This window comes from Gobius niger, assembly GCF_951799975.1.
Source record: "Gobius niger genome assembly, chromosome: 2".
NCBI classification, from domain to species: Eukaryota; Metazoa; Chordata; class Actinopteri; order Gobiiformes; family Gobiidae; genus Gobius; species Gobius niger.
Window position 1 is genome coordinate 26,673,613 of NC_136853.1, and position 27,647 is coordinate 26,701,259.

The 27,647-nt window shown below is 40.7% G+C and overlaps 1 protein-coding gene across 4 annotated transcripts in view; it reads right to left on the bottom strand.

Annotated features, from left to right (window-relative positions):
- Nucleotides 1-638: 638 nt before the first annotated feature.
- ptpro (protein tyrosine phosphatase receptor type O) overlaps nucleotides 639-27,647 on the bottom strand; it is a 33,636-nt gene continuing 6,627 nt past the window's right edge. Inside the window, exons 2-27 of one of the 4 annotated variants that reach the window (XM_079582662.1) lie at nucleotides 17,571-17,832; nucleotides 14,840-14,995; nucleotides 13,054-13,206; nucleotides 12,249-12,740; nucleotides 12,002-12,163; nucleotides 11,740-11,936; nucleotides 11,296-11,416; nucleotides 10,939-11,132; nucleotides 10,734-10,845; nucleotides 10,486-10,649; nucleotides 9,777-9,897; nucleotides 8,328-8,461; nucleotides 8,082-8,220; nucleotides 7,015-7,135; nucleotides 5,939-6,007; nucleotides 4,827-4,910; nucleotides 3,687-3,722; nucleotides 3,293-3,374; nucleotides 3,126-3,216; nucleotides 2,970-3,046; nucleotides 2,761-2,895; nucleotides 2,534-2,656; nucleotides 2,293-2,447; nucleotides 1,937-2,072; nucleotides 1,724-1,846; nucleotides 639-1,527 (exon numbers count right to left, since the gene is read on the bottom strand). In XM_079582662.1, coding sequence (XP_079438788.1) covers nucleotides 1,745-1,846; nucleotides 1,937-2,072; nucleotides 2,293-2,447; nucleotides 2,534-2,656; nucleotides 2,761-2,895; nucleotides 2,970-3,046; nucleotides 3,126-3,216; nucleotides 3,293-3,374; nucleotides 3,687-3,722; nucleotides 4,827-4,910; nucleotides 5,939-6,007; nucleotides 7,015-7,135; nucleotides 8,082-8,220; nucleotides 8,328-8,461; nucleotides 9,777-9,897; nucleotides 10,486-10,649; nucleotides 10,734-10,845; nucleotides 10,939-11,132; nucleotides 11,296-11,416; nucleotides 11,740-11,936; nucleotides 12,002-12,163; nucleotides 12,249-12,740; nucleotides 13,054-13,206; nucleotides 14,840-14,995; nucleotides 17,571-17,832 — 3,618 coding nt within the window. In that variant the 3' untranslated portion in view covers nucleotides 639-1,527; nucleotides 1,724-1,744. The remainder of the gene's footprint in view (nucleotides 1,528-1,723; nucleotides 1,847-1,936; nucleotides 2,073-2,292; nucleotides 2,448-2,533; nucleotides 2,657-2,760; nucleotides 2,896-2,969; nucleotides 3,047-3,125; nucleotides 3,217-3,292; nucleotides 3,375-3,686; nucleotides 3,723-4,826; nucleotides 4,911-5,938; nucleotides 6,008-7,014; nucleotides 7,136-8,081; nucleotides 8,221-8,327; nucleotides 8,462-9,776; nucleotides 9,898-10,485; nucleotides 10,650-10,733; nucleotides 10,846-10,938; nucleotides 11,133-11,295; nucleotides 11,417-11,739; nucleotides 11,937-12,001; nucleotides 12,164-12,248; nucleotides 12,741-13,053; nucleotides 13,207-14,839; nucleotides 14,996-17,570; nucleotides 17,833-27,647) is intronic. The other 3 variants (XM_079582664.1, XM_079582663.1, XM_079582665.1) reach the window with 3 other exon arrangements.

The following is a 27,647-nucleotide window of genomic DNA, read 5'->3' on the forward strand; positions in this document are numbered from 1 at the left end:
GCCACTGCAGGTGTCATATCATGTTGCGTTTTTTTACTCATTAATTGTCCTTGAGAGTAAATACTGCGCTGACAGAAAAGATAAAGGGAGAGAGGGATATTGTATATCCAATTACACAATGGAGATCATTTTTTTCCCTCAACCTTGGCTGTAAATACTGTTTAAGTGGCGCTAGCCCACAGTTAGCTTTGCCCGTTAGCCTGTTAGCTTCTTCTTCGTGATTCCATTAGTGTGTATTGCGCCTCAGACCCGGAGGCAGCGAAGTTGCAATTGCGGTTTTCTGGCCAGAGACACCAGGGGGAGATGAAAGACCCCCCAATCATACCATTAACACTTGTATTACCCCCAGAGGGACAAGGAAAAGGATTTATTAAGGTACACAAGCTGCTTAGTACTGCTTTAAGAAGCGATAAACAGCCTACGTCGTTAACATTCATTTTATCTAATGCATTAAAGTGCTATATGTATTGAGTCCAGTGAACACCCTTTGGCTCTGTATCAAAAGCAGAGAATTTTGAGGCTTTGACTATCGTCTGTAAGTCTAGGGTGAGTCCTTCAGTATAGGTTTATCAATTTTCTTATTTGAAAATGTTGCAGCAAAAGTATTCCTTCATCCTTCCTTTATACAGAGACAGACCTGATGTTGATCCCCTGTGGAAGAGTATGTCTGTACACCATCCAAAAGTCCCAGCAGCAGCGCAAACTCTTCCCTTTTTTCTGTCAGCAAATCAGGCGGCACCATCTCCTCAGTGCAAAATACTACTTTTTATCACCTACATTGGCCTCCAAAAGCACGTGCTCAGTGGGTTTTCTTGCGTAGTCCAAGTAAACATTCAGAGTTTTGTAAAAGGACAAAAAAATAATAAAAAAATAAAACCCAAGCATCATTTTGAACGATGAAAAAACGTCAACCAAACCAGTGTTGACGACCAATTTTTGTATTGCGTTAAGCAGGTGCCAAAATCATTGTGCTCTGGATTGTGTGGCTCTTGACTGATCGTATATTTGGACTGACATCTCAAATTGCAGCAGTTACGGCAGTTCAACAGCCAGTTTTAATACACTACTGTTGGCAATTTAAGTCCCTTGCTGGGTGGCAGTGTAGCATATTGGGCGCCATGTTGGTAATGCTGCATGGTGTCAACTCAAGAAGACAAACAAAAGTCAAAGTGAGGGTAGAACTTGACAGGCCAGTGTGCTTGCTGGTTGTCCAACGTCTCCTGAGATTAAAAACAACAAGAAAAAAAAAAAAAGCAAAAAGCCGACTTTCCCCACACGTTTGTCACTTCAGGTTTTCTGAACGAGTATGGAGAGACGATACACCCAGAGCTGTGACACAGTCGAGAGGGGCTGGTGTCAGGCGATCAGTGAAGGCTTCATAAGGCAAAGCTGCATATCCATGCGGTAACATCAATTCAACATAACACGGATATTTAAAAGATTTCTGCAATATTCTGCTGTTTTGTTTGATGAAGCGTTTCTTCTTCTGCACAGAATGGATGCCTGAAGCACAGGAGGTTGGGCAGCCTGAACAACAAAAACAAACACTGTGAAAGAGAATCACAGAAATTGCTCCACTGTAAATATAGACATTACATACAGCCATCAAGTAAGTTCGAACAATATTATGCAGAGAGTAATCAACTTCTTTGACTGAATACTAAAGTCACTGTTAGCTGGACAGAAAGTCAGCAATGAACGATACTACAGTGGTGTTACTCACATGTGAGGAAGAAGGCCATCATTATGTCTTGCTTGCGTTCTCGTAGATGACGTCTGAAGTGATGGACTGTTTCTTCTTCTGCCACATTAGCAAAACACACTGGTGGATGAACACATACTGCTCCTAAAGAAGGATTTTAACAGATAGGTCTCAGTGATTCTTCCTGCTCAGGTTTACGTCAAGTCTCATGCTTTATTGCATTTTATAGCTTACTTCAGTCTGCACCATGGACAAACGATGTGACCTCATCTCAGACACCATGCCTAAAATGTCTACAAACTCGTGCTCGCGAATATGCTGCATCAAGCGGTCCAGCGCAATGAAAGTCCCAGTCCTTCCGACTCCAGCACTAAAACACAAGTGCAGTCAGCCAAGACGCTTCAGACAGAAAGCTTTCAACAATGACTGAAGAGACTTATTCATCTATATCACTTTAACTGAACTTACCACCATGTAGGAAACACGTTAAGCGATTTTAATACAACTTGCAAAGCCTTGATAAATCAGTCATGTTAATTGACTGAAGAAAATATACACCTGCATTTTGCATTAAATAAATTGAGAATTACCTGCAATGAACAATAATGGGGTCTTTGGTCCTGTTGGCTTGCAGACGAACAATATGGACAAACTGAAGGATGCTCTCAATAGCATTTACTGTTGGTACGCCATGATCTGGCCATGACGTGTAATTCAAATGAAGCACGTCTAGACATTCATCTGCCTGTAGGGGGCAGCAGACACAAATAGTGCAGTAGAGCTTTCCCCAGTAAGTAAATACAATGAAACCCGACATTTAAAGATGCTCACATATCCCAGTCTGATCTTCCGGATGATCCACTCCGGAGACTCCGTTTCGGAGAGCATCTCTGCACTGACCTCGCCGTACATGACCGGTTCATCTGTGAAGGGCCAGTAGTGGTCACACTTCACCTGAAACAGAAAGTTTTCTCAAACACATCTTCAAAGGACAGCAGATAAATAACAGGGGAACTATGTTAAACTAATTGTGGCTTTATCATCAAAAAATGGATTACCCTTCGTCTCTCATTACACTGGGTGAGCATAACTATGATTGGACATTTCTGCTGCAGGACCATCTTCCAAAAATCATTTTTGGTCTCTGGTAAAGGACCCTGAGTGGCAATGTACTCCTTCCCATGCTTGTAACCCTGAATTACAAAATCAAGCAATGAAACTTGCAGTAACATGAAGACAATGTACATGTCTGTTGCAGGGAACTCACAGGGATGTAGTTGGCATTTATGTAATCTGAACCTTCATCGTTGTGCATGGAGATCAGTTTTACACGACTAAAATCATCTGGAAAAAAAAAAAAAACATGCCAAAAATCATAAATATTGGAAAGAAGTGTTTCATGAGCAGTATGTTAGAACCTTACAGGGCAGGATGTTGGTATAGCGGTTCTTCGGCCTGTTAATTGGTAAGTCTGCTGCATCATGGGTAAGGTCCAAGCCAACAGTTTTTAGCTCCTAAAAAAACAAATAGTTTCACAACAGAGCAACAAAAACAGGCAAAATCACAAGTTCCTTTTATACTGAAGTGTACCTCAAACTGCAAAGAAAACTTGTACGCTGAGTCTTTAGTCATTTCTTTGAAATAGGCATCAAAATCATCCAGTTGTACAGGGCTGTGAAGAGATAACATGGACAAAGATATTTTTATTACAGATACATTTTTGCATGGTCCAAGGCGAGGGAATCTGAATTCTAGAAATCATATAGAGCTCCTAACTTGGCACTAACGCCAGATTTGGACAAGCGTTTAAACACGTGGTTGATCTCATCAGGTCTCAGCTCAGTGCAACTTTAGCTGGTTTGGTTTAGTCTATACATTTTAAAGGCAGTTTTTAGTGAAATAGCAGACGTCAAATGGAGTGAATGCAAAAATAAAACACAAAAAGCACAGGTATAAAGCACATTAACAGTTTTAGTCGTGTTACCTTGTTAACTTCCGTTTCTTTAAAGCTGTCTTGCTCCTATAAAATATAGAATAAAGTCCTTATGTTGTTTGCAATTGTTTATGTAAAATGACTAATGTCTGGTATTCTCTTTTAGTTTCAGTCTTTCTTTAGAGTTATTGTGTTATTAACAAAATGATTAACATTATTAATAAAAATCATGGCAACATCAGCTTAAAAAAACAGTCATGTAAATAAGATTAGATGTTGCTTTTATAACTGTGTCATGTTATTCAATACAGTTTTATAAATGCCTTAAATGCATTTATACCACAGACATTGCCAGCCCCACAGAAGTGGATCATGCAGTGATAGGCATGCATCTGAGTCGTGTGTGAGACCTATTTGCTCAGACGTGTTCATTATCGAGGGGTTCATGAAAAACATGCATCACCAAAGTCGACTAGACAAAATTCTAAAGTGCAACGATGTACAACTATGCATTACTTCTAAAGTGTGTCTTGATGTGGGAAAAAACAGCGTGCAACACTAAGACACGAGTTAGCACTGAACAACATGCTACGTTCAACAAGTTAGACACACACTTATGTAAGCAGACAGACACAGCATCGCAGGACACTGTCAAACAAATGTTAAACAACTACCAAATAAAAACAGTCTGGTGTTAGTCTTTTATGTCTCTCGTCCACTATTTGTTTTTATGTCGCACACCAAATTAATTTCCCAACCTGTCTGCGAATTACAACAACTCATACATTTGAGACAGGTACTCGGAAATCAGAGCTACCTCAATGATTATGTGGACAAAGGATCTGATATTGTCCCAATCCAGAGGATCTTGTGATTGTTGAAATACAACTAATTTCAACCGAAATGGTTTGTGACAATCTCACTTAGCCATGCTATAACTTTGAGACAAAGTAGATTATACATCTGTTTTAGTGAGATCAAAAGAACTGCCTGATCAGGTCATTTGGAGATAATGCAAAAACAGCAAAGGTTAATAAGCTGCAATATATATTTATGAAAAGATAATTTGGGCTATGGAGAAACACTCAGGAAAAACACCAGACTTTTCACAGTGTCTCAGTTCTGTGGCCTGTGGCTCTGCTAAGACATGCCCCTGAAGTGCAGTGTTTTGGCCGTTAGTTGCTTACTTACCAAGGATTAATATAAAAAGCCAAAAGATAGTCAGTCCAAAGGCAGGATGGCAGTAGGGTAAGGAAGGCAAAGAGGCTTCTTCGCCTGAAGGGGTTCAAATATAAAAATATAAAAATAAAAACACAAAGGGAAACAGACACCAGGGGGCGACAGGTTGGGGACAGAACATGGTGCTCCATTAGTAAAGAGGCAAGAGCTTCACATTAGTGCTGAACAGAGTTACAATGAATTATACTGCCCTTTCAGAAAGTGCTCCGTTGTCCATGGAATGGACAACAGGAATCTGTTTCTGCCAGAAGTCAATGGTCACTCTGTCCCATTTTACAATCCCCAGCCTGATATCGTGACATCACAGGGTCCCCCCATCCCGCCCACAGTGAAACTGCAGTCTCTCAGAGCCTAGTCACTGTAGTAGGCAGGTCCATATGCTGACCCCACAGAGGACCCCTAACACACGTTAATAGGCAAGTCTCCAATGAATCAGATATTTTCAGCCTTCTTTTACTACACAGACTTTCCAAATAAGAAACGGTACATTTTTGCATATTAGCACATCTGTCATTAGTTCCTGGAGGTTTTATCTGCGTCATTGGAGAAAACATTTAAAGACAATTCTGCTATGTATAAACAATGACAATTGCCGACATGCACAGTCAAAGCAGAAACACAACTCCACCGTCACAATTAGACACTTTGATGGATGCTTTTAGTGATGAGAGGTAAGATACAAGAGCAGATGGAAGCTGCCTTAACTGACCGTCTTTCAGCTGTTATATTAATCACAAATCCGTCATGTTGTCATCAATTTAAGTCAGACATTTTAAGTCTTTCAAGCTATTACCAAAAATATGCTGTGCTAAAGGGGACTTCATTACTCCCAAGAGCTGCAGAAAGTACTGCCGAGATATAATCTGTTCGTCAGACCCTAATCGTCCTCCAAATCCCAAAAGGGCTCTGCTAAGCTGTATATTGCTGGGTCTTTTGAGGGTGAAAGCCGCAACACGCTTTAAACAACACGCTAATGCAATTGATCTTCTAAAAAAACACTTAAGCAGCACTGAAATATCTGCGGTTTAAAACATATTTCACAAACAAATGCAATGTTTTCCTACCAGTTGTAAGGAAGTTTTCCATCTCTTTCAAATGAGGGGAAATTGACAAAGGTTTCGGCCCCACACTCTCTGAAACAGAAGCCGAGATATATTATAATTAGAAGCCGTGGAGGAGTTATTATAACACGGCCACAGGGAAGTCTGATATTTGATGACTGGACAGTTAACACAGGAAATGAATGAATACTGAAAGCAGAAAGCTATGATAATACATAATAGTTTTTTTTTTTTTAAGCAAAAAGTGACATTCTGTGTGTATACATACAATAAAGCTATACACCAGCACAGATAAGATAAGATAGATTAGATAGATAGATGGATAGATGGATAGATGGATAGATGGATAGATGGATAGATGGATAGATGGATAGATGGATAGATGGATAGATGGATAGATGGATAGATGGATAGATGGATAGATGGATAGATGGATGGATAGATGGATAGATGGATAGATGGATAGATGGATAGATGGATAGATGGATAGATGGATAGATGGATAGATGGATAGATGGATAGATGGATAGATGGATAGATAGATAGATAGATAGATAGATAGATAGATAGATAGATAGATAGATAGATAGATAGATAGAAGCGTCTAAACTAACGATGTTCTGGCCGTAGGCTTTGTTTGACTTTACAGCTCAGGGTGAAAACGGGTGAAGAGCGCTTAAAGCGGGACTCGTCAGGCTCGGGCCCAATGTGTAGCGGCCTAACCACTAGTCCAGAGGTCTCCAACTAAATCTGCTTTGGCTCCTCAAACTTTACCATCACGAACTTCGACATTCATTGCTCTTAACTGTTACTTATGTGTAAAACATGAGCACAGGTTAACTAACGCCACAGCAGAGCTGAACAAAGAATCAATAATTATGCCAAAGTCTTAATATTGTCTATTTAATGGTTAAATCAGCCTCAGATATCAAGTATATTGAGAGGATGAAAAAGCTCTGGACCCAGGTCTGCCGGTTGGGGACCCTGCACTGGACTATTGGCTGCACATGTAGCTTCAGAAATGCTGATCTAGATCAGTACTGTATGAATTATTGATGTGATAAATTTAATGTTCGTACCTGGTCATTTGCAGATGTTTTTTACGTAACACCAGGAGGAAGAGCACGAGCAGGCTGATGAGAAGGATGCTGAGGACGGCCAGCGCAGAAATAGCTGCAACACTGGGGTTCATCTCTTTGGCTGTAATTAATAAATAACAGATTTCATCCGGGGCGGAGCTTAACGTTCTAGGTCACCCACTCAGTTAAAAACGTATGTTAAAGTGTTAAAGCTTAACACTACACCACATCCCAAATCCAAAAAGAACCGGGAAAGTGAACAGTGCTGAGAGAGGGGTGGGGGGTGGGGGGAGCTCAAACTTCCTCCTCCTGTGGCTGGTCAGATCACTCTGGGGGGGTGACATCAGCTTTTGGCCCCTCAATAATTGCAGTTCACCGTTGAACCAACAGATGTTTAGTTGGTTTTTCAACTTCAAAAGTGCAAATTAACATAACAACATGAATGGCAAAAACTGGACAGTAAACAGTAGACAATACTGTACTGCAGCACTTCCCAAAGTCCAGCACATCACGGCCCCCCCTCACTGAACTAAAGATACCTCCCCCAACAGTATGAGTTCACTCTTTTCAAAGAATACGGTTTTCATCATTAATTTCTCACAATCTTACAAAACAACAAACATGAACTCACTTTTTCCTTGTCATCAGTTACAAAACGTTTCCATAGTTACAAGGCAAAAGTGACATCATTTTGTTCTGCAGCCCAGGATGCAAGAACAAGAAGTTCCTGCGTCTTGTGAAGCCTTTATTCTTAAACCCATTAATTTTTATGTATAGGACGAGTACACAACCTTTGGACCACTGCAGGTACCCTGAGGCCCTCTGGACCCCATTTTGGGAATTTCTGCTGTACTGTATACAGTTTATCAGCACTTTAAGTATCTTACCCATAACCCTGTCCCAAACATTAACCAAAATCACCACAGATACAGTATCAAAAGCTGACCAGGGCAAACTTGGAAGAAATGCTGAGAATTTAATGAGGCATGGATTGCGACATGCTGTCATTACATTTAAGCCATAAGCCAGTAAGCATGTGCCCAGGAAGTAACACAAATCACACTTACCAGTAGTCTGGATGGTAATGAAAGCTGGTTTGCTGGGAGTGCTGTAGCTGAAGCTGGTGACGGTGCAGTTGTATGTCGAGGAGGGAATCAACCCAGAGATCGTCACCACATGAGTGTTCACCGTTTGAGGTTCACGTGACTGAAGAAAAAAATATGTTTTAACAAGAATGCGCGACATTACAAAAAAACGTTATCCGTCTCAGCACTGAAACTACAGTATTTTTCTCCCACACATGTTACACGTACCTTGAGTTCTTTGTCCACTTTGCTAGGTTTGCAGTAGATCTGATAGTAGTCCACAACTCCGTCCTCAGCCCACAACAGAGTCACCGAAACGTGAGTGGCATTCACAGCGTACAAAGACTTTGGAGCAGCTGGCTCTGTGTGGGAGAAAACCTAAATGTAAGACTGAACCCATTAATATCTATCGCTGTTCTCTGCAAAACTTCCTCTTAAAAGTGCAGCTGCATGGTAACAAGAGGAAGTAGCCAGAAAACACTTCTTCAGTTTCACCGAAAATGAATGAAAGGAAAAAAAATGTCAGCCTTCAGAATGTGACGATTACAACAGTTTTATGCAGGAAGAAAACGAAACAGGGACGGCATTTATTTATTTTCAAAGGGCTAAGTGAGCCCCTCCTGTCATTATTTGAGTGTCTTTTTGCAAAAATGAAAAAAAAAAGAAAAAGAAAAGAAAACGCTCTAGTTTCTATTAGGGCTGTGCAATTAATCGAAATTCGATTACAATTTCGATTATTACACTAAACGATTACAAAATTAGCAGACTTGCATTATTTAATGGCGCTGGGATTATTTTCCCTTCGCATTTCACGTGCCATGGCTGCACTGTGCGATGATGTCATCAGGCCGCGCTGCTCAGTTTACTTGCGCAGGTGTGGGGGCTGGCCAGCAGGGGGCAGGTGTGAAACAGAGACCTCTCCTTAATCGAGGCATACTTGAAATCATTTGTCCTTTAATGACTGTTCAGAAAACAGAAAATATTCAGCATAGTTTTTTTTTATTAATAAAGATATGAATAAAATAAATAGTTTTTTTTTAAGGCAACCAACAATCGTTTGAATAATCGTGATTTCAATTATGACTAAAATAATCGTGATTATTATTTTTTCAATAATCGAGCAGCCCTAGTTTCTATTAGCCCCTTCATCACGCACAATGAGCACATAAATGTAGCTGCACATACACACCGTTTCAATCCCTCAGTCGCAGCATACACAGTAGTTTGAGGTCCTCGTGAGGTGGGTGCAGAGAGTTTGCTGACTTTTTACTGGTTTATATTCATTCACTGAGAGAAACTTGCCAACACCAGTGGATTACAAGGATATGCGTTGGCGTGGTCCATGTTAATAAAGGACTTCTAGTCTACTTTTTGCACACGGTGTTGCCTCGGATCTCTTGCTTTCCTGCCATTGACAGTCGTGGTATGGGTTCTTTTTTTCTGTTTCAGTATACGTTTCGGCCTATTCCTTAAGTGGACCAGTGTTTGTCTACAGTTTTTCGACTACTCAAGCGCCAACGTACTGTCCCTGTCAGATAAACTGATAAATAAATACATTTCTATATATGAAACTTAAGAGGTGTGACTGTCCCAGAATACACGTGCTCTTTTTACACATTGAGCAGGTGCCGACTGCCTCCATCGCAGGCTCATGTGTGCTGTGTGTTTGGGGCTGACCCAGTTTGATGATGTAGGGCATGGAGATGTTTCTGCTGCGCTCAGTGCACGCCGTCACCGTCAGGTTATAGATGTCTCCAGGAGGAAGAGGAAGGCTAGCCCGCATCACGTTACGAGTCACCTACACACAGACACAAGAGAGGACGACACCCATTACATTACATCACTTTTGTCACAACTACGCAAGAAAAGCTATTCAAGTAACAAATGCCAGTGACGGACTGTTTTGAAATCTTCCTCTTATTTCCACATAGAAAGAATACAAACCATGCTTTTTATGCTGATTTAACAGATTTACAGGTATTACGGGCAGTCAAAGACATGCATTATCATATTGGTTATCCATACCTTACTCATAAAATGTCACAATATATCACAAGAAATAAAGATGACATCTTGACATAGATTCAAACACAATCCTTTGTGTATATGCTTTGTGCTGAAGTTACATTCAAAAGAGTAAAATAACTTTATCGTAACAAAAGATTTCACTGGAAACTATGATGGTTTGTGAATACTTGTATTTGAATATGTCTCAGTTGTGCATGTTGGAGCTGATACAGCGGTGGAGACAGTACATCATTCCTCTGTTCCCATAGGAGACGATCAATAGCCACTCAGACTGACCTCAAACTATCAATGTGCTTACAGTTAAATGCTAACAGTACCAACAAAAGGTAGTTGCAGAGCAGATTAATGGGTGACTCACATCAATAGAGTAGCTTTTCTCTGGACCCTTCTTCCCAATGGCCACAACCTGCCAGTGCAGCATCCTGGAGTGGGACAGGTCGATGAAGAGTTCACCGTAAGTCCAGCGAATGAACAGGACGCCATGAGAGTAATCGACTGAGGAGATGTGAGGGGCTTCAGGAGCTGGGCAGAACACACAGCATTACGCATAACATGATAAGTTGCATAACATTTACACTTTTGCACATGAATTCCAATCGGCCTCACCTGTAACAAAGCTCACTGCTGAACTGTCACAGCAGGTGAGTGGTCGCTCACCCCACGTTACCATAGAGACACGGAAATTATAGTACCAAGCCGGCAATAGATCGGTCACTCTCTGAAAATACAATATGTTGTTTTGTGATTAGCATAGTTACAGCAGCAGCACCTGCGTACTTGACCAGAAATTTATTATAACACAAATACTTACCACAGAAGCAATCACAGATGCAGTGGCAGCAATCTCATAGTAGGTGGTCCACTCTGAGGTCAGGGTGACCGGGTTGAAGAAAAAGGTCTGCAGCACATACTTACGAAAGGCAACGTTGTATGGGCGCTGCCAGCTCAGGATGACCGCAGTGGGACTGAGTGGATACACAGCCAACTCACGCACCCCTGTGGGCTCTGAAACATGAACGACCAAACAGAGAAAATCAAATAACCGATGACTCAATAGCACCACTTAAAGAAATAAAAATAGCCACTAACTGTGGAACACCATGAAATCACATGCACACCCTCTATTCTGAAAAATGACAGTACTGAGCATATGTGAATGTCGCCTGACCTATAGCAATGATAACAGGTTCAGAAGGGGGGCTGATGAGCGGCCCGTTAGTGTGGTACACCACCACTCTGTACTGCGCCCCAGGCATCAGGTTGGTGATGATGTCACTCGTTGAGTTCTCCTGACACAAACAAGCAGAAAAGGTTCATTCATAGAAAGAAAGAAATAAGAAAAAGTCTAATGTGATATTGAAATATATTGAATAATTTCAAAATAGTATACAAAACACAATATCAATGAATGAATCAATCAATCAATCAATCAATCATTGTGGTGCTGTTGTTTCCATAAGTGCAGTGATAAACTTGTATTTACACATTTATTTACTAATATGGATACTGTGGGTCCTAAAGAATCTTTTTCAAATGCTTCGGTAAATGCTTGGTGAATGAATCGTTTTCTCTGTAAACTGTAACTAACCAGTGAAGCAGAGTCTGAGCTCACCTCATTGCAGTACGTGTTCTCCATTCGCTGACTCAGGCTGGGCTTTAGGCAGGTGGTGGACATCACAGACACCACGCTGCCATTGTGATTCTCAGACGAGGGTGCCCAGGACACTGCAGCTGTGGTGGAGTCCAAAAGCCGGACACTGACAAACAGAGGGCGCTCTCGGAGCTCCTCAAGCACCTCACCACTGGGACCTGCAACAAGAACAGCAATAAACACTGCAGCCCACAGGAAACCAAAAAGAGCTTGTTGAACTGACCGAGATAGAAGGTGAAGCCCGGGCTGGCGGCGCTCTCTCTGGCTTCACATTCACCGAAGCTGCTCAGCGTCGTCACCTGCACATGGTACGTTCCCGGCTCCGTAAGCTCCGTGAAAAACTCATGAGTGTTTTCATCCACTGTGGCAGTTTCTGTGGAGTTTCCTGAGAATAGAAAACAAAAATATATATATGCGCTAAAATCATAATAAATAAATTGTAGCAAATGCAGAAATTTCACGTTTCTCACCATCTCTGTAAATGTAAATGTTAAAGCCATCATATGCGGTGGGAGGTCGGGGGGGAAGCCAGCGTAGCTCCAGAAGGATGGGCAGGATGGGCAGTTTTGTGGACAGAACAGTTGATTCTGGAGGCAAATCCAAAGCTGAGCCTGGTTCATTGGAGTCCTCATAATCGGGAACAAGCGCATTGACAAACTCCTCCTTGTCCAGAGAAGCCGGATCTTCAGTCGGGGGTTCCTCTGTTGTCGCTGCGGTGCTGATGTTGCTACCGTCAGTGAAGTTCAGTGCCAGGCTGAGAGGGACTGAGGTAACCGTCCCGACTGTTTCGTCTAAACTGTTCTCATTGGCAGGAGGCTCCTCAATCTCTGTGACCTCTCGACTGTGGCGCATGTGGATCTGCTGGCCGCCTTCAGTCAGCGCAGTCTTTGGGGTTAAACTTGGCATGGCACCCTGGGTCAGATGGACTATTTTACGAGAAATGTTGAGAGGAGGAAATGGTACTGTGGGGGAGAAAACAGGATATGATCAGATCTATTTTTCTATCTACAAAACACAGAAGCTAAGGTTATTTTAAGCTGACTGTTGTAAGAGTATGGATATTAGCTTACACGCTGCTGTTGTTAAGTGTGTTCCCAGCTGTGATGGTGAATTTGTAGGTTTATTACCATTAAACCTAAGTCTCTTCCTACAACTTAACTAAAACTTCCCCTCCCAATGCAGCTTGTACGTATTAATGGCTTATACACTACACTAAATTATCTCCACACAAGGTGATTATTTACTGCATGAATAATAAATAAAATGGAGCTGTACCTGTCCTGTGATGCAGCGTGGTGTGGGTGATGTCACTGTGTGTGATCAGGGTGCTTTGATTCACAGTGGCCTCTGAAATCAACTGGAAGATGATGTTACGGTAACAGACTCCCGGCAGCCAGTGTCTGAACACCGTCTTTCCCCTGTAGAAATCTGAGCAATAAAAAGAAAAAGATGTCTTTCACATTACAGCACAGTAGGAAGCAAATTGTTATTGTCACACTATGAACATTCACACCCAAAATCGACATCCTGCAGTATTGTCTTATAATTGATTGTTGTCTTAAAATAGCAATAAAACAAAAAGAAAATGTGTGACTAGACGTGTCTTGATCAATAGTGGGCAGATATCCAGTTGTCTCGCTTTGGCAATGTCTCTCAGCACTAAACGTACTAGTGGACACTTCAGGTCAGTTACAGCTGCTGAATATGATAGCACTGGTAGATAATGAATTCCAGGTGACCCCACGTTTGATAGTTTCTTTGCATCTTGACCCAGTTGCAATTGGCAACAAAACATTTGATGGTTCTGTGCCCCATCTCAATAAATGTTTTCATTTCCAATTTACTACATCCCTCTAAACAGTCCTCAACAATTTGTGTAATAAATTCTCTATACGTTTGTTAAGTGGTGACGTCACAGCTCTACTTCCGGGTTCGCAGATGTGCGAGAAACTACAAAAAACTGTTTAATACCACAATCAATATTTCTGAAACTCAACAGAGAGTTACTGAACATACTTTATATCAAGCAAAAATGCTGAACCTACTGCTCTAAAAATAATATTTACCAAAATCGGTACTTCCGTTTTAGCGGAGAAAAATGCAAACAGCACAGCAGCTACGCTAACCCCCGGAAGTAGTGACTTGCTAGGTAACGGAGCAGTATATAGTTGAGCAGTCAGTTAAACAGTTAAGGCCTATTCATACTCCACAAGACGCGAGAACTTTGTGCTTCATACACTTTTATGAATGCCGAAAGGTTTATTTAATGATTTCTGCGGATAATAGTTCCTAAAAGCTTGTGCGTTGCTTGGCTAGCTTCTTATTGTTAGCCTAGCTACTTAGTTGAAGGTGCAGTTGGAGAGAAGGAAAGGTGGTGAATCTGGGGAAGTTGAAAGTCAATCACGAGTGATTCCCCCAACTTCTCTCGCAGGGACGAGAACAGAGATCCTCTACTACTACGTGCGGAGTGATATGAAAGACCTGTATTACTCCTCTATCAGAAAATAATGGCCGTTGGTTCGAGTCAATGGAGCGTTCTACTTACGTTATGAAGAGCCGTATAATAAGCTACTTCATGAAATGTGTTTTAGGTGAACAGTTATGTGTGTACTCGAAGTAGTTGCTCCCCGTTATTTTTCAAATACCAGACCTTTGTAACATATTGAAGCCACATTAAACTTCTAAACTGCCCTTTGTGTCCAAAATCGTGTGTTGAGTGGATGAAGAATTCCAGAAATCAGCATACACAGTCCTACAATCCCGAATACTGTGACTTTTTCGCATGTCTTTTCCTTCCCATTTTGTGTGAGGGAAAAAGGCTGCATAATAATTCTGTACACTTGATTTACAGCTTTGAAAACACTTTCTCTCATTACAAACGTTGACATCACTCGGCCTTTCAGTTTTAAGCAGTTTGTAGTTTGAAATATAATTTAAATCTAACGCCATAATAACACACAACTAGATAATTATTCTTCCATAGAGCATTTCTCCATAATATGTTGCAGCCTTGGTGTCGAACATTGACTTCACGACCTGTAACCCAGTTGGTGGAACAAACCTTTGTAGAGCATGAAGCGCCTCTCCTGTCCTTCTGTGTAGCTGATGTTGACTCGACTGAAGACGTTTCCAGGCGGAGGCTCGATCTGAAACACCACTCCCGTCTCTGGTGACTCCTTATAATCTGATATCTGCACGCTGCGCAAAGGCAGGGGCTCTGGGGATCACAGAAAACATTGATATCCTTAGTCTTAAGCATTCATGTAAACTTAAATGCAAACTGTTTGGTGATGTGGGTAATAAATAGTTGAAGTTAATGCGACATTACTAGAGCAAGAACGAACAAAAGGTAAATCTCCCTCCCCATTCTCTCAGTTTACAGAAAAGCTCGGCTCATTGGTCAAAGTGATAACACGGGGATTCAGATTAGTTGCAGAGATTAAAAAAATATATGTATACAATTTTTTAATATTACTCAGATTACGTCAAATTGCAGAGCCAGACTATCAAAATTGTAGTACATTTAAACTTACAGACTATCACTTTAAAACAAGGATGTCAAACTCATTTGGAGTTTGCCTGGCCTGCCGTCTGAAGAACCGTCTGGACAGCTCCTCGCAGCCTATCATTTCACGATTCGGTCCAATCACGCACAAAAAGGTGGGACTTCATTCCCCAAAGAGGCGGAAGCCGTCACCACACTCTACCAAAACAATAGAGATGGCGTGCGTGGCGGGTGATACAATGTTTTCTTCTGTTCTTTCGTCTTTTAAATCATTTGAAAAAAAAAAATGTAATCCCTAAAACCGGAGCAAGAAACAGCGTTCAAAGCGCTTCTTGTAAATAAGGACGTTTTTGGAAAGGCTTCCTGCCACTTGTTGCAGTGACGTATCTAGCGTTGCTCTGATTGGTTGATGCCGTCTGTCAATCGAGCCCACCAGGAAATCGTTGAGATCATGTTTGCTCTCAGACTATATGTCTTTGAAATATCATATAAAAAAGCATGTAGTTTGGCAGGCCAGGGAAATTTGGAGTGGGGCCAAAAATATAAACGTAGTGTTGATCAGGCGCCAAAGCAAACTGATGTTAGCTAATAATTCATGTATTATTAAATAATGACACAGTGACCTCCATCAGCCCTGCTGTTCCCTCCTCCATGGGACTCATCAGTGCGTCCAAACAGAGACATATTAAAAAGTCTGTTTTGAGCAAAATAGTGTGCGCTCGATGTTGTGTGTGAGCAAATGAGCACTTTAAGACGCACTGGGAGAGAGATGGAGAGGTAGAGGGTGTGTGTCGTGTATCAGCAGAGCATGGCCGAGATCCACATATTCTCCTTTCACTGCCCAGATCAGACGCTTTCAAACGTGGAGACAGTGCTTGACTTTGCAATGTTAGCTTTGTGATGCCAGGCGAAGGAAAACCTAAAACTTTATCGGCACATGATAAGCTGAACAAAGAATGTTTCACCCCTTGTCTTCAGTCAGTCTCTTCCATCTGTCTCAGAAGCATCCACTCTCTCCGCTGAGAGTATTCAGTATTCTGTAACTGTATTTCCCCCCAACACTGGCCTGGACACAGGTGCCTGATCAGCCTCCGTCCGCACAGCTGTGGGACCGAGAGACATGTTGTTTGAGGATCAATGTCTTGGTGAAGACCTTATTCCTCCTCAGTCGCCTTTGTCTTGTTTATTTCTGCAGTAGACTTACATGTGGTTTAGTCCTGGGCTTGATGTAAATGATCTTAAATATCAGTGCTAAATACATAATTCAAAATACATAATTTAGAGCAATTTACAGTATGATTAATTTGAACAGAATAGGTTTGAGTTATTGTGGGTGCGGCCCCTTGTGAAAATTAATTTCCAATCCCCTTAAAAGGGTAATTTGTCATTTATTAATCCCCCAGTTACATTTGTATAAAAAAAAGATTTACCTGGTAAAGTCATACATTTTATTTCTCCTTCTTTGCCTCCAGTGTCTATGGACGCTAGTACTGTATATGAAGGGGGGATATTTCTGAGTATGAATGCATTCACAGATGGACATAAGCTGACGGCAACAATCCAATGTGTTTACAAGCATGAGTGTCATGCATGCAGTTCCGACCTAACAAAACAATAACATTTATCAGGGAAATTACTAGCTTTATTCTACTCAGTTCTACCCACGTTCGGAGTGTTCCCAAGGCCTAGCAGGTACTCAACACAATACAGTACTGTGTTGAGTACCTGCTAGGCCAATCAGCAGCCCGTATTACACTGGCTGCTGATTGGTCCCGAGACAAGAGGCATAATGAACAGTAAAGTAATTCTGACTCTAAAAAATGTGTAAAAAAAAAAGTAAAAAAAAGGCACATCCACTTGTACACAGAGTTAATTTTTAGCCTTAATCTTTCGACACATTTTATCATTTAGTTTTATTCAAGATTTAGTCAAATAATTCTCGACTAAATTTTAGTTGACTCAAATTGCATGAAAATTTTGTCAACTTTGCATTCATAATATTTAGTATAGTCATATTAAATAAAGGTTCTCTGTGTCATGTTTCTTCTTCCACGTGAACAAAGCTCAGACTTGACGCTCTTTCAAACTGTCAGTGGACGTTTGGATGATTTTAGTCTCTTCTTTTCATTTTTATTTAGTCATATTTTAGTCGACGAAAATATCTGGGCATTCTAGTCATAGCTTTAGTTTCATGAACAACTTTTAACTCAGTTTTAGTATATTTAGTAGTTTTAGTTTTAGTCGACGACATGAACATTGCTTGCACATGCCAATCACTATGACTTACTTGTGAGGACGGAGATGGTCTTGATAGGTTTGGACCAGTACTGCCCTCGTCGGGTGAGCAGCCCCACTGTGTAACAGACCCCGTGGAGAGATGTGTTGAACAGCAGCGGCTCACTGATGTTGGCGTACTGCACCACACTGATGCGCGGCTCTCCACTGAACTGAGCCGCGTACGACGTGATGTTCACCTGCAAATCTGACGGCTCCAGGCTCGCCGAGATCACACCCTCATCGTTTACCATCACCAGGAAGGCAGAGGCGCTCTGAAAGAGTAGACAGACAGGCATTTTCTATTAAACTTATTCTCCAACACCGCCAAATACATAAAGTCAATTCAAACGGCGTTACTCCCAATCCCTCACTCTGTTAGGTTTTCATTACACATGTATTTAAAAGAAAGCTTTTGTGAATACACTGTTATCAAAACAGATTCCAATACTTTTCGACTCTTACTTCAGCAATGATTTGGATGGTAATGTTTTATTTCTTCTCCATTTCTTCATATTATTCATAAGTAATGTTAGTCTACTAAATATTTTGACCAGACGGGGGTCTTATGTCTGAATGGCAATTTATTTTTAAATTAGATTTTTAGAAGCATTGAGAAACAAACTTGCAAATGATGTTAGTTGGCTCAGAAATGAAGCAACAAAGAAATGGAGAGATACCGCTGTGGTCAGGCTCCTGTCTCACTCATTTCCACAAAATAATAAAATATATAATAAAAAATAGATTTCGCAAATGTTTTTATTTACATACAGTAGAAGGTTTATAGTAAGTAAACTAATGAAAATGTGGAACTGACCGTGGCGCTACCTGACACATAATGACACATAATTATCTATACTGTAAATTACTGTATTTTTACACTTGTCTTTTTGTACTTAATTCTGTTTTAATGGAATAGGCCACAGTTTTTCCATACTGAAATATGTTCTTACCTGAGCAGTAACATCTTCACTTTACTGCGTGGATGCCTTACAATATAGCACCCCTTTTATCCGCTTAGAAAATCGTTTAATTTTGTGTAACTATACTTGGATCGTGTAACTACTCACGTTACCGTATTCAATTAGGGGAAACATGGAAGAGCTTGGTTGCTTTTCAACTTCACCTCGTTTGACCCCTTAGAGGAGAGGAGGAGAGGCTAAATGCTAACAACATCTTTGGTGTTTTTGCATGACTGAGCGCACGCACAAAGACCAGACGGGTACACATCAACTCGTCTAAGCTCAGGTATAGACATATCTCAGTATGGAAAAAGGGTGGTCTGTTCCTTTGAGAACAATTTATTTCTCTATGATGGGATAACATATATTATTTCTTGTTTAAATAGAAAGTACATTTTCCTTTCAGTGGAAAGCAATAAAGTTAACAGAATTGGAAACAGAGCATAATTGCACATTAACAAAGAAACTACACCCATTAAAAATGTTCCTATAAAGGGCCAGACTCTTTCCACAGTCACAGCACAAACAAGTCTGAATAATAAATGATTTAGAGTCTTTAAAAACGCTTGCCATCTCCTCGCTCTTTCAATAACATTAAATACACTGCCTCACTGATGGTTCCACAAAGCCCTTCCCCCTTTTCTTGCTCCAAAGATTTCTCTACCGTCACTGGCTGGGAGCTGAGATTTGGGGGAGGAGAGGAGTGAGGGGTGTTGCTGAAAAGGGGAATTGGGAGCATCTTCAAAGAGACCATGGGGGATTCCACTGGAGATCATCAGACACACTACTATGTGGGGCTTTGCATATAGAGTTGCAGTTCTTTGATGCAGTGTAACCAAACAAACTGATACATATGAATGAAATTCAGACAATGCAGTTAACTGATCACAAATAATATCCAACATGTGGGTCAGTGTGATCATATTCTACAGAAACAGACGACTTATTTTGTATCAAAAACAGGAAAAGGGGAGCGCACTCTCTGGTGAAGTTAAAAATGCTTTATTTTTTATGGTATTTATTTTGTGTTATATTTACACTGACGACAATTTCTGTGTTTTTTGTACTTGGTCTTGAAAACTCTGTTTTAAAATATTTAAAAAGTGTGTCCGTGAATGTGTAATGAGTTACTCTAGACTTCTTTTTACAGCTGTCAGTTGCTGAGGAAATTCAATTGTCATATAGCTCAAATGTCATTCAAATAATGTTAAGACAAAATAGAAACAAAGATTGTCAAACTGCAATTCTGTATTTCATTGTCTCTCCCCCCAGTTCCCATTAAGTCATAGGAAGTCCCTCATCTCCCGCTCGTGCTCCCACTGCCAACACCAGGGCTATATATACATATGCCACTGTTTTCGACGTCAGCATCAACTTGCAGCTTCAAAGAAGCTATATTACATTTTTCAGCACAGAACATTTATAGTAGGGCAAGACTTGACCATGAGCCATGAGCAATGACCAGGCTTTTAGAGTTGAACAGAAAGAGTGCACACATTTTTTATTATTTATTTTTATTGAAGAGATGAAGAGCTAACTTTAAAATTAGCGACTGGATTGTGCGTAACAAATATTTTGTTTTGGCTGATTATGTAACCACGTCACCAAAGCATTCCTGGCCTGAGGACAGCATTTGCCCCAGTGCTGGAACTGAAACGGTCCCTCGAACAACGGTCCAGTTTCCTGGCAGCCTAACGTCTCAAAGCACATAGAGGTTACGGCGCTGCTGCACAGCACAGGCGAGGGAGATACTGAGAAGCGCAGAGGAGAAATAGGGGAAATCGTGGATGCTTTGAAAGCCACACAGGAGCTTTAGGCATGTTGGTAACAAACATGTCACAAACGCGTTATTACCCACAAGTCTATCCTCAGTCTCCAGGCAATAAAAACACATGTAAAAAGCTCAGAGGCAGGTGAACTTACAGGTGATGGAGATGAAGGTGCAGCAGTTATTATAGCAACAATATTTGATCTTCTCTTTCATTGTTTTCCAGATAGAGGTAGACTCACAGATTTAGGTTAATTAAAAAAAAAAAAGGCGCTTGCCCAGGGATGCAACTCCCTCTCTCGCGACTGCCGTGCCTCACACTTGCCCTGGCTGCACAGTCAAACCACCGTTCAGGCTCCTCTCCGTCCCCAGCCTCACAAATCACTGACCATGCATGTTCATCTGTGTGTTCACCTTGTTCCCCGACGTCTGCAGTCCTATGTAATTGAACAAGTGAAGGGGCGAGCACAATACATGGCCACAGGAACTTCCGGAATAAGGTTTGTTTGTTTGTTTATTTATTTATCAGGACAGTGTAGAATTACATTATGCTCGAGAGCAAAGATGACCGTACCAGATTATTACTATTTTACAGTTTTGACGTGGAAGGTTTGGTGAAAAAATAAATAAACAAAGTGAGACATCTTCTCTAGAAAGGATCGTTTTTTTGTTGCTGCAAAGTGAGTGCTCCTGTCGTGCATGGACAATCTTTGCCGTTTTTCTCTCGGTGAAAGTAAGCGAGCGTGCACGGCAGAAACGAGGCCTGAGAATGACTTCTGAACACCTGTGTTGCTCTAAATGTTTGAGCCTTGGGAAATGTTCGTCTTTGTAAGTATTAGTGTGTCCAAAGCACCTGTTGAAGTTATCAATGTCTCTGTAATGTTACATTTGAAACGTTTGTCACTAGAGTTTTGGAGTTACTGCAGTCTATAACGCCGACTGTAATAAGTGAATTTCTCCTTTGTGAGATCAATAAAGGTTTATCTTATCTTATCTTTATCTTATCACATGTGCATTGACTAATTGTGTTTAGCATGTTACCTGTAAAATATATTGTTTGTATTTGCCCTATTTTTTCTGTATGTTACAGTTACCACATCACACACACTGAAAGCTTCCCTAAAACAAGAAAAGCCTTGTGTCCAGAGTTTCCTTAATGGTTGGCTGTCTGGCAGCACTGACACGTGTTGTGAGGTCAGTGCAGCAGTGGTTCTACACCATGAAGCCCCACCTGTGGTCAGGCCACACACCCTAATCCAAAAACTGTGGCTACCACAAATATTAAAAGATAGAAATTATAATATTATTGCCACTAAGAATTTGTTTCAAACTTATATGTTCAGAAATTGATGTTTTCTGCATATATACATTTTTTAAGGTCCTATTTTATGATTTTTAACCATTTACTGTTGCTTATGACCTGACCTTCGGACTAGACAAAGCTGTAGGCCCTTTATGTTGGGAACCAATGGATTAGGGCGTAAACACAGATGTTTTTTGAAGGATACCAAGCAGTACACACTGTTTAACAGTTCTTCTTGTGATTGTTGATATGAACTCATGAAATGCTTGATTATGGATGTTTGTAAATTGACTTTTTGAGCACTTCTTGGACCCTATATTCCAAACAAGTGTGAAATATGAGCTGCGTACAACTTCAGACGACGAACAAACAACAACAAAAATGAAATTAGGAGATTTCCTATGTCCACAAACAGTTGTGCAAGAAACGATTTAGAGCTTCACTAAATGAATACTTCTTGGGTGACTGAGAGTCTCTGCAAACATAGTGCCATAATACTTACTAAAGCATTGTTACATTTATGTATTGTGTAATCATAAATGAATAAATAAAATCTTGAATGTTGATGTAAGCTCTTCTGTGTGTAATTGCTCTCCTAAAACAGGTTCAGTATCTTTTAAGTTATCAAAGCTGCAACGCTTCTTTTTAAGAGGCACATTCATAGTGAACTCACCATGAGATCATTGTTAGTTGTACGTTCATGCAAAGTTTGGTCCTTGGCGTGGTTGGTTTATTCGCAAACAAAAAAATCATTAAGATCATGATTAATTAATCATTATCATTAATGAGTTAATTGCCTGAATTAACGGTGTGAATTCTTGAGTATTTCATCATGAATCGTCATCATCGAAGTCATGATGAATTCAAGCACTCATTTATGCACCCTTATTTTAAAGCGTTACCAAATAATCAACTTAAACTGACAAAGCATGTGCAAATTAATAGTGAGCAATCGATGTGAGAGACATTTACCCAGGCCACGCCCCACATTGTACAAAATAAGGTATGTCTATAATACAATATTTTACTTGAAGTTTCCAAAAAAACATTCAAAGTTATTGAAGTTATAGATAGAATGTGGGATTTTGTGTTGGGTCCATTGACTTTTTTGATGAGAATAAAATGAAGATTGTGTCAAACACAGAGGTTTCCAGGCAGTATTGATTTTTTGAAGAATGGGAGAGTTTTGTATCTTCTCCATTAGGATAACATTGGGCCTTGCGGTCATCACCGTGGCAACACCATTGAAAAGATATTTTTCTGCCAAATCTCCTACGTTTCTGAGAAACGAATTTTTGGAGTCTCCATTCAAAATACAATGGTTACTCTTTAGGGGCACTTCGTGTCTGTCAGGGGTCGTGGCCATAATAATATTTTTTGGTTTGTTTGTTGTCCCTCCTCCCACTGGCTGATTTTTTTTTCACTTTTGCAGGTGGCGCTGTCGTGCCATTTTTTCATTTCCCAAATGTAAAACACTTGCTCAAAACACATATTCAAATACATTTTTCCCCGGACCGGATTTATTGGCCACAATTTGGTGAGTTTTCGAGCATGCTTAGGGGATCAAAACCCTGTTCAAAAAGGAGGAAAGAAATAAAAATAATACTTTTTGCAAAAACAATATAGTTATCATTATAGTTAACATTATCGAGTACGTCGTCCGCATGATTCGCCGCCAAAGTGCGCATTGTGTTGCAACAGCAATAGGCCCTAATGGGCAATGCGGCTTGAGCCTAATAAAATAGCTTTAAATGAATGTGCCCATCGGCTAATGGCTGTAATTATTTTGAAGTATTTAGTCAGCTGTGAATTATATTGCCATATATATCGTTATATATCGTGTGATATATCTTTTTGGCCATATCGCCCTGCCCCAGTCCCAGTGTGAATGTCACCACGGTCATGAGGCAATAAACGTGTGGGCAGCACGTCACAGTAAACACTAGGTGATCTTTAGAGCTTCCTGTTGTGCAGGTGATGCTGATGATATCAGCGGTTCTTTCATTAAAGTGAACAGTGGGAGAGTTTGAGCTGCACTGAGGATAATCTGTTCAGCAAAAATACGACAGGAACAGGAAATTAGGAAAAAGATAATACTTTGTTGGTTTTTATACAAGCTGTTTGCTTCAGGGTCAGACTAGATTTGAAACAAAGTCAAAAAGCTACCAAAAGGTGTGAAAGAAACACGACTGTTTGAAACAAGTGCACATTGTTTTGCACTTAGTATCAATGCTATTTGATTCATAGTTTTACAATAAGGTAATGGTTTTTGCATTATTTCACCCCCACTTGTATCAGAAGAGGCCACTTAAAGCACTGCATTGATTAGAAAACCCTCGTGCAATTATGCTAGCACTGCTGAAAACTACCAAGCTGTTCCCCTATTTACATACAGTTACGTGACAAAGCACAAAGACCAGACAGTTACGCATCAACTCGTCTAAGCTAAGGTAAGAACATATCTCAGTATGCAAAAACAGTGGCCTGTTCCTTAACTTGCGGTTTCTCAAGTATACAACAAACTTGGGGTGCAGAGTCGGGTCAGGTCAGAAAGCGCACTTATTTAATTCTACTTTTTTCTTGTTACATTGTTGTCTTACAACAGAACGTTTTTATGAGGTAAACGTATCATTAGCATATTTGGTTTTCTCGACTTCAGATGAAACCTAGAGCTCTTCTGCTCCAAATGTGGCACAAAGCAGCAGTGCGCCAGCACATAAGTGTACGTGACAGGCACATGTGATGAAAATAACGCAGCAGCAAGACGAAAGGCAGAGCTAAAATATCAAGGCGACATCTTCTTACTACCCTGAGTAGAGCAGCATCGTAGCGTCAGGTAAAGGCTGCTCCACTTCACTTCCAAACTTCGTTTTGTTTGACAGAAACAGTTGTCCATGATATGGTGAAAGTAAGGCCTCACCAAAAGGGTCTGCTCCTTTTTTGATAAGTCCATTAGCGATTTCAAAGCTGTCATCAACGATAGTGGCAAAACAAACCAACAAGTGCCATTTCTCTTCCTGTAAACTCGCTCCATTTGACAGCCAGAGGCAGAGCAGCTCATGCAACGGCTTTGTGTGTTGGCAAACTGAGACTAATTTATCGAGTGATAAAAAATTTGACGCCGTTAAAATGCATTTGCGTTAATGCGTATATGTATATATATATATATATATATATATATATATATATATATATATATATATATGTATATATACAAAGCAATTGAGTTTACTCTTTTTGAGTCATAATGACAAAAGATACCAAAGATACCAAAATGACCCTGATCAAAAGTTTACAGTTTACCCTTACTAATTGACCATTCCAATATGAGAAATATGTGAAAATACAGCATTAGAGCATTATAATGAAAGAATGAAACACACAACCACATACTCTCAGGGGCAAAAATCAGGGCAGAGAGAAAGAAGAATCCATACCAATTCACCCAATTCATAGCAGTTCGGTCATCACCATGGCAACACAGATGAAAGGGGGGACATGTTTGGGGAAGGAGGAGATGTTCGTTCGGTCTGAGTCCAGGATTACCATGGACACAGGGCAAAGAAGAGCATGCTAATGCTGCCCTGCACATTGCAAAAATCAGGGCAAGAGTGAGGGGAACAGAAAAAAGCAATAGTACACAAGCTTGAACTGACAAAACAAAATTTAGATTTTAACCTTCTGAGTTGGATTATTTTATGTGTTGTTGCTTTAAAAGCCTCAGACGTGAGGACACACGCTCAATGCAAACACACAGGCGTTGTTCAAGGAGAGGAGCTGCTGAATGAATGGAGCATGTGACCCTATGAATGGGTAGTGAAGGGGGTCAGGAGGCGGTGCCTTCAGGCAGCTGGCAACATTATCATGCAAAACTTAAGAGGTTTTGTTTTATCTGCTGAGGAAGACAGGCTTCTGCTCTGCCCAGAGAACATTAGTCTATGACAGTGGTGTCAAAGAACATTTTAAAATATATGCTGATAGTATGTAAGTACACTGCAGTGGCGGGCCATGCCCATGGGGTTAAGCCTTCACACACTCATGCACTAAATGATGCCATGGCAGCTATTCTCTGCCCTGAGTCTACCTGCAGACATGCAGAAGGCAACGGAAATAGCAGCACCAAGCTTAAATTTCACTATTACACTGCCCGTACAGTGGTGTCGATAAGCTCACTCCATCTTACCACTCATTCACTTTCCTCCCTACCTCCTTTCGCCTGCTGAATAAATGACTGTGTGGCTCGGCGAATGGAGGTAGGGAGGAAAGTAGATGAGTGATAAGATGGGGTGAGCTTAATTGTTACAAGCATTGGGAGCAGCTGTATGAGCCATACAGTCCCATTTCATTTTAAAAGTGAGCCTGTAAGTATAAATGTTTAAAGAGGGGGTATAGAGCATGAGTATGCTTTTTTAATCACATAGCACCAGTCTATAGCACACAACATTGATGACAAAACCTTCTGTTGGTCTGTAAATGCAGTAAATTAGAATAACTGCCTTGTATAAAATTGCTCTCTCAAAATGGCTGTAGCAAATGGCTGTGAAATAGGCCTCTGTCTCTTTAAGAACCTCTGACCCTTTCAGACCCCCTTTCAGGGGGTTCTGCTGAGGAGCAGTGGTTGGTTACTCGGCTGGTGACGAAAGCTCGGAGGCGTCTCCAGGAGGTGGGGGCGTTCCTAGGAGGACTCAGGCAAACCTGTCCCTAAAATGGCTGCCATCAGAGTTTTTACAGATTACTCAAAAATATGTGAATGTGCTCAGGCGTGTTTTTAATGAGGGAATGACATAACAACATGATGTAAAGCTTGAAAAAGTCGATTTTGCATAATACCCCCCCTTTAACAAATTGAATAGCTTGTGTATAATTGACCGCTTGGGTCTGACATTTGAGGAAACAGTAATATTAAATAATACTTTTTCTAAAGTCTCTGATTTGCTGATTTCAGACACTAGAATCCCCGGGATACCACTTGGACCAATGAGAGGCGCTTTCCTGTGAACCGGCTTGTCTGGTCCTATCAGGAGGGAAGGACCATGATCGTTTAACCCTTAGCATCCTGTTCCAGCCATAGACATATTATTGATAGACGTCTTGTGCTCACTCCTGCCTATTTACATTAATGACTCCAAACGAGAGAAAATCCATGATGGCTGCTCAATCTCCACCCACAGAGCATGCTTCAAAAAAGGACAAAAGGTGGAAGTCCCGTGGACCTGCTACACGCCTCCACAGTGCTGCAGAGCCCGTCAATCACAGCTTCAGGCTTAAACGTTTTATTTTGTCACAGAACAAAAACCAGCGAGGTTAAAAAATATGTGCCCAAAGCTTAGATTACAGCTAAAAGTACTCACTTAAACCCTGAATAAAAGTCTAAAACTAAATGCACTTTTCTACCTTCATTAAGCCCAAAGCGCTTTACAAAAGGAACAAGTCACCCATTCACACTCATTCATACACCAATGTACACAGACAGTGGAGGAAAGGTGGGTGAAGTGTCTTGCCCAAGTACACAACGATAGTGTACATCTTCAGTTAAAAGAAACTGAAGATGCACACTATCTTCAGAAGATGCACACTATCTTCAGTAAAAAAAATCTTCACTTAGTTTAGCTAACTTTCATTCCTATGGCTTAGTGGCTCACATCCGTTTACATGTATCAGTTAGCATTGGATGTGAAGCCGCTTTTCTCTTAAAATTATCGACAAAATGGTGCACAGATCAGGACTTTTGGTACTTTTAGTATCGTGACACGACTTCTCCACATGATTTTATCAAAGGAAAAAGTGCTCTCAGCAGAGGCACAGGGTGCTCGATTTGATCTGGTAATGTGTAGTTTTTTATTTTATTTACTCTTACTTTAGCTGTAACAAAACAGATTAAAGGGACTATACAGAGTTTAAAAATGTTTTCATTTTTGAACCACACTGTGGTTGCTGTTTTTTTTATTTATGAAGATTTTCCTCAACATCTGCACCACTGAGAGTACTTCTGGTGTGCGTTGCTTTATTTTCTCATAAGGCCAGACACAGGTCCTCAGCCAATGTCATTGCCTCTGC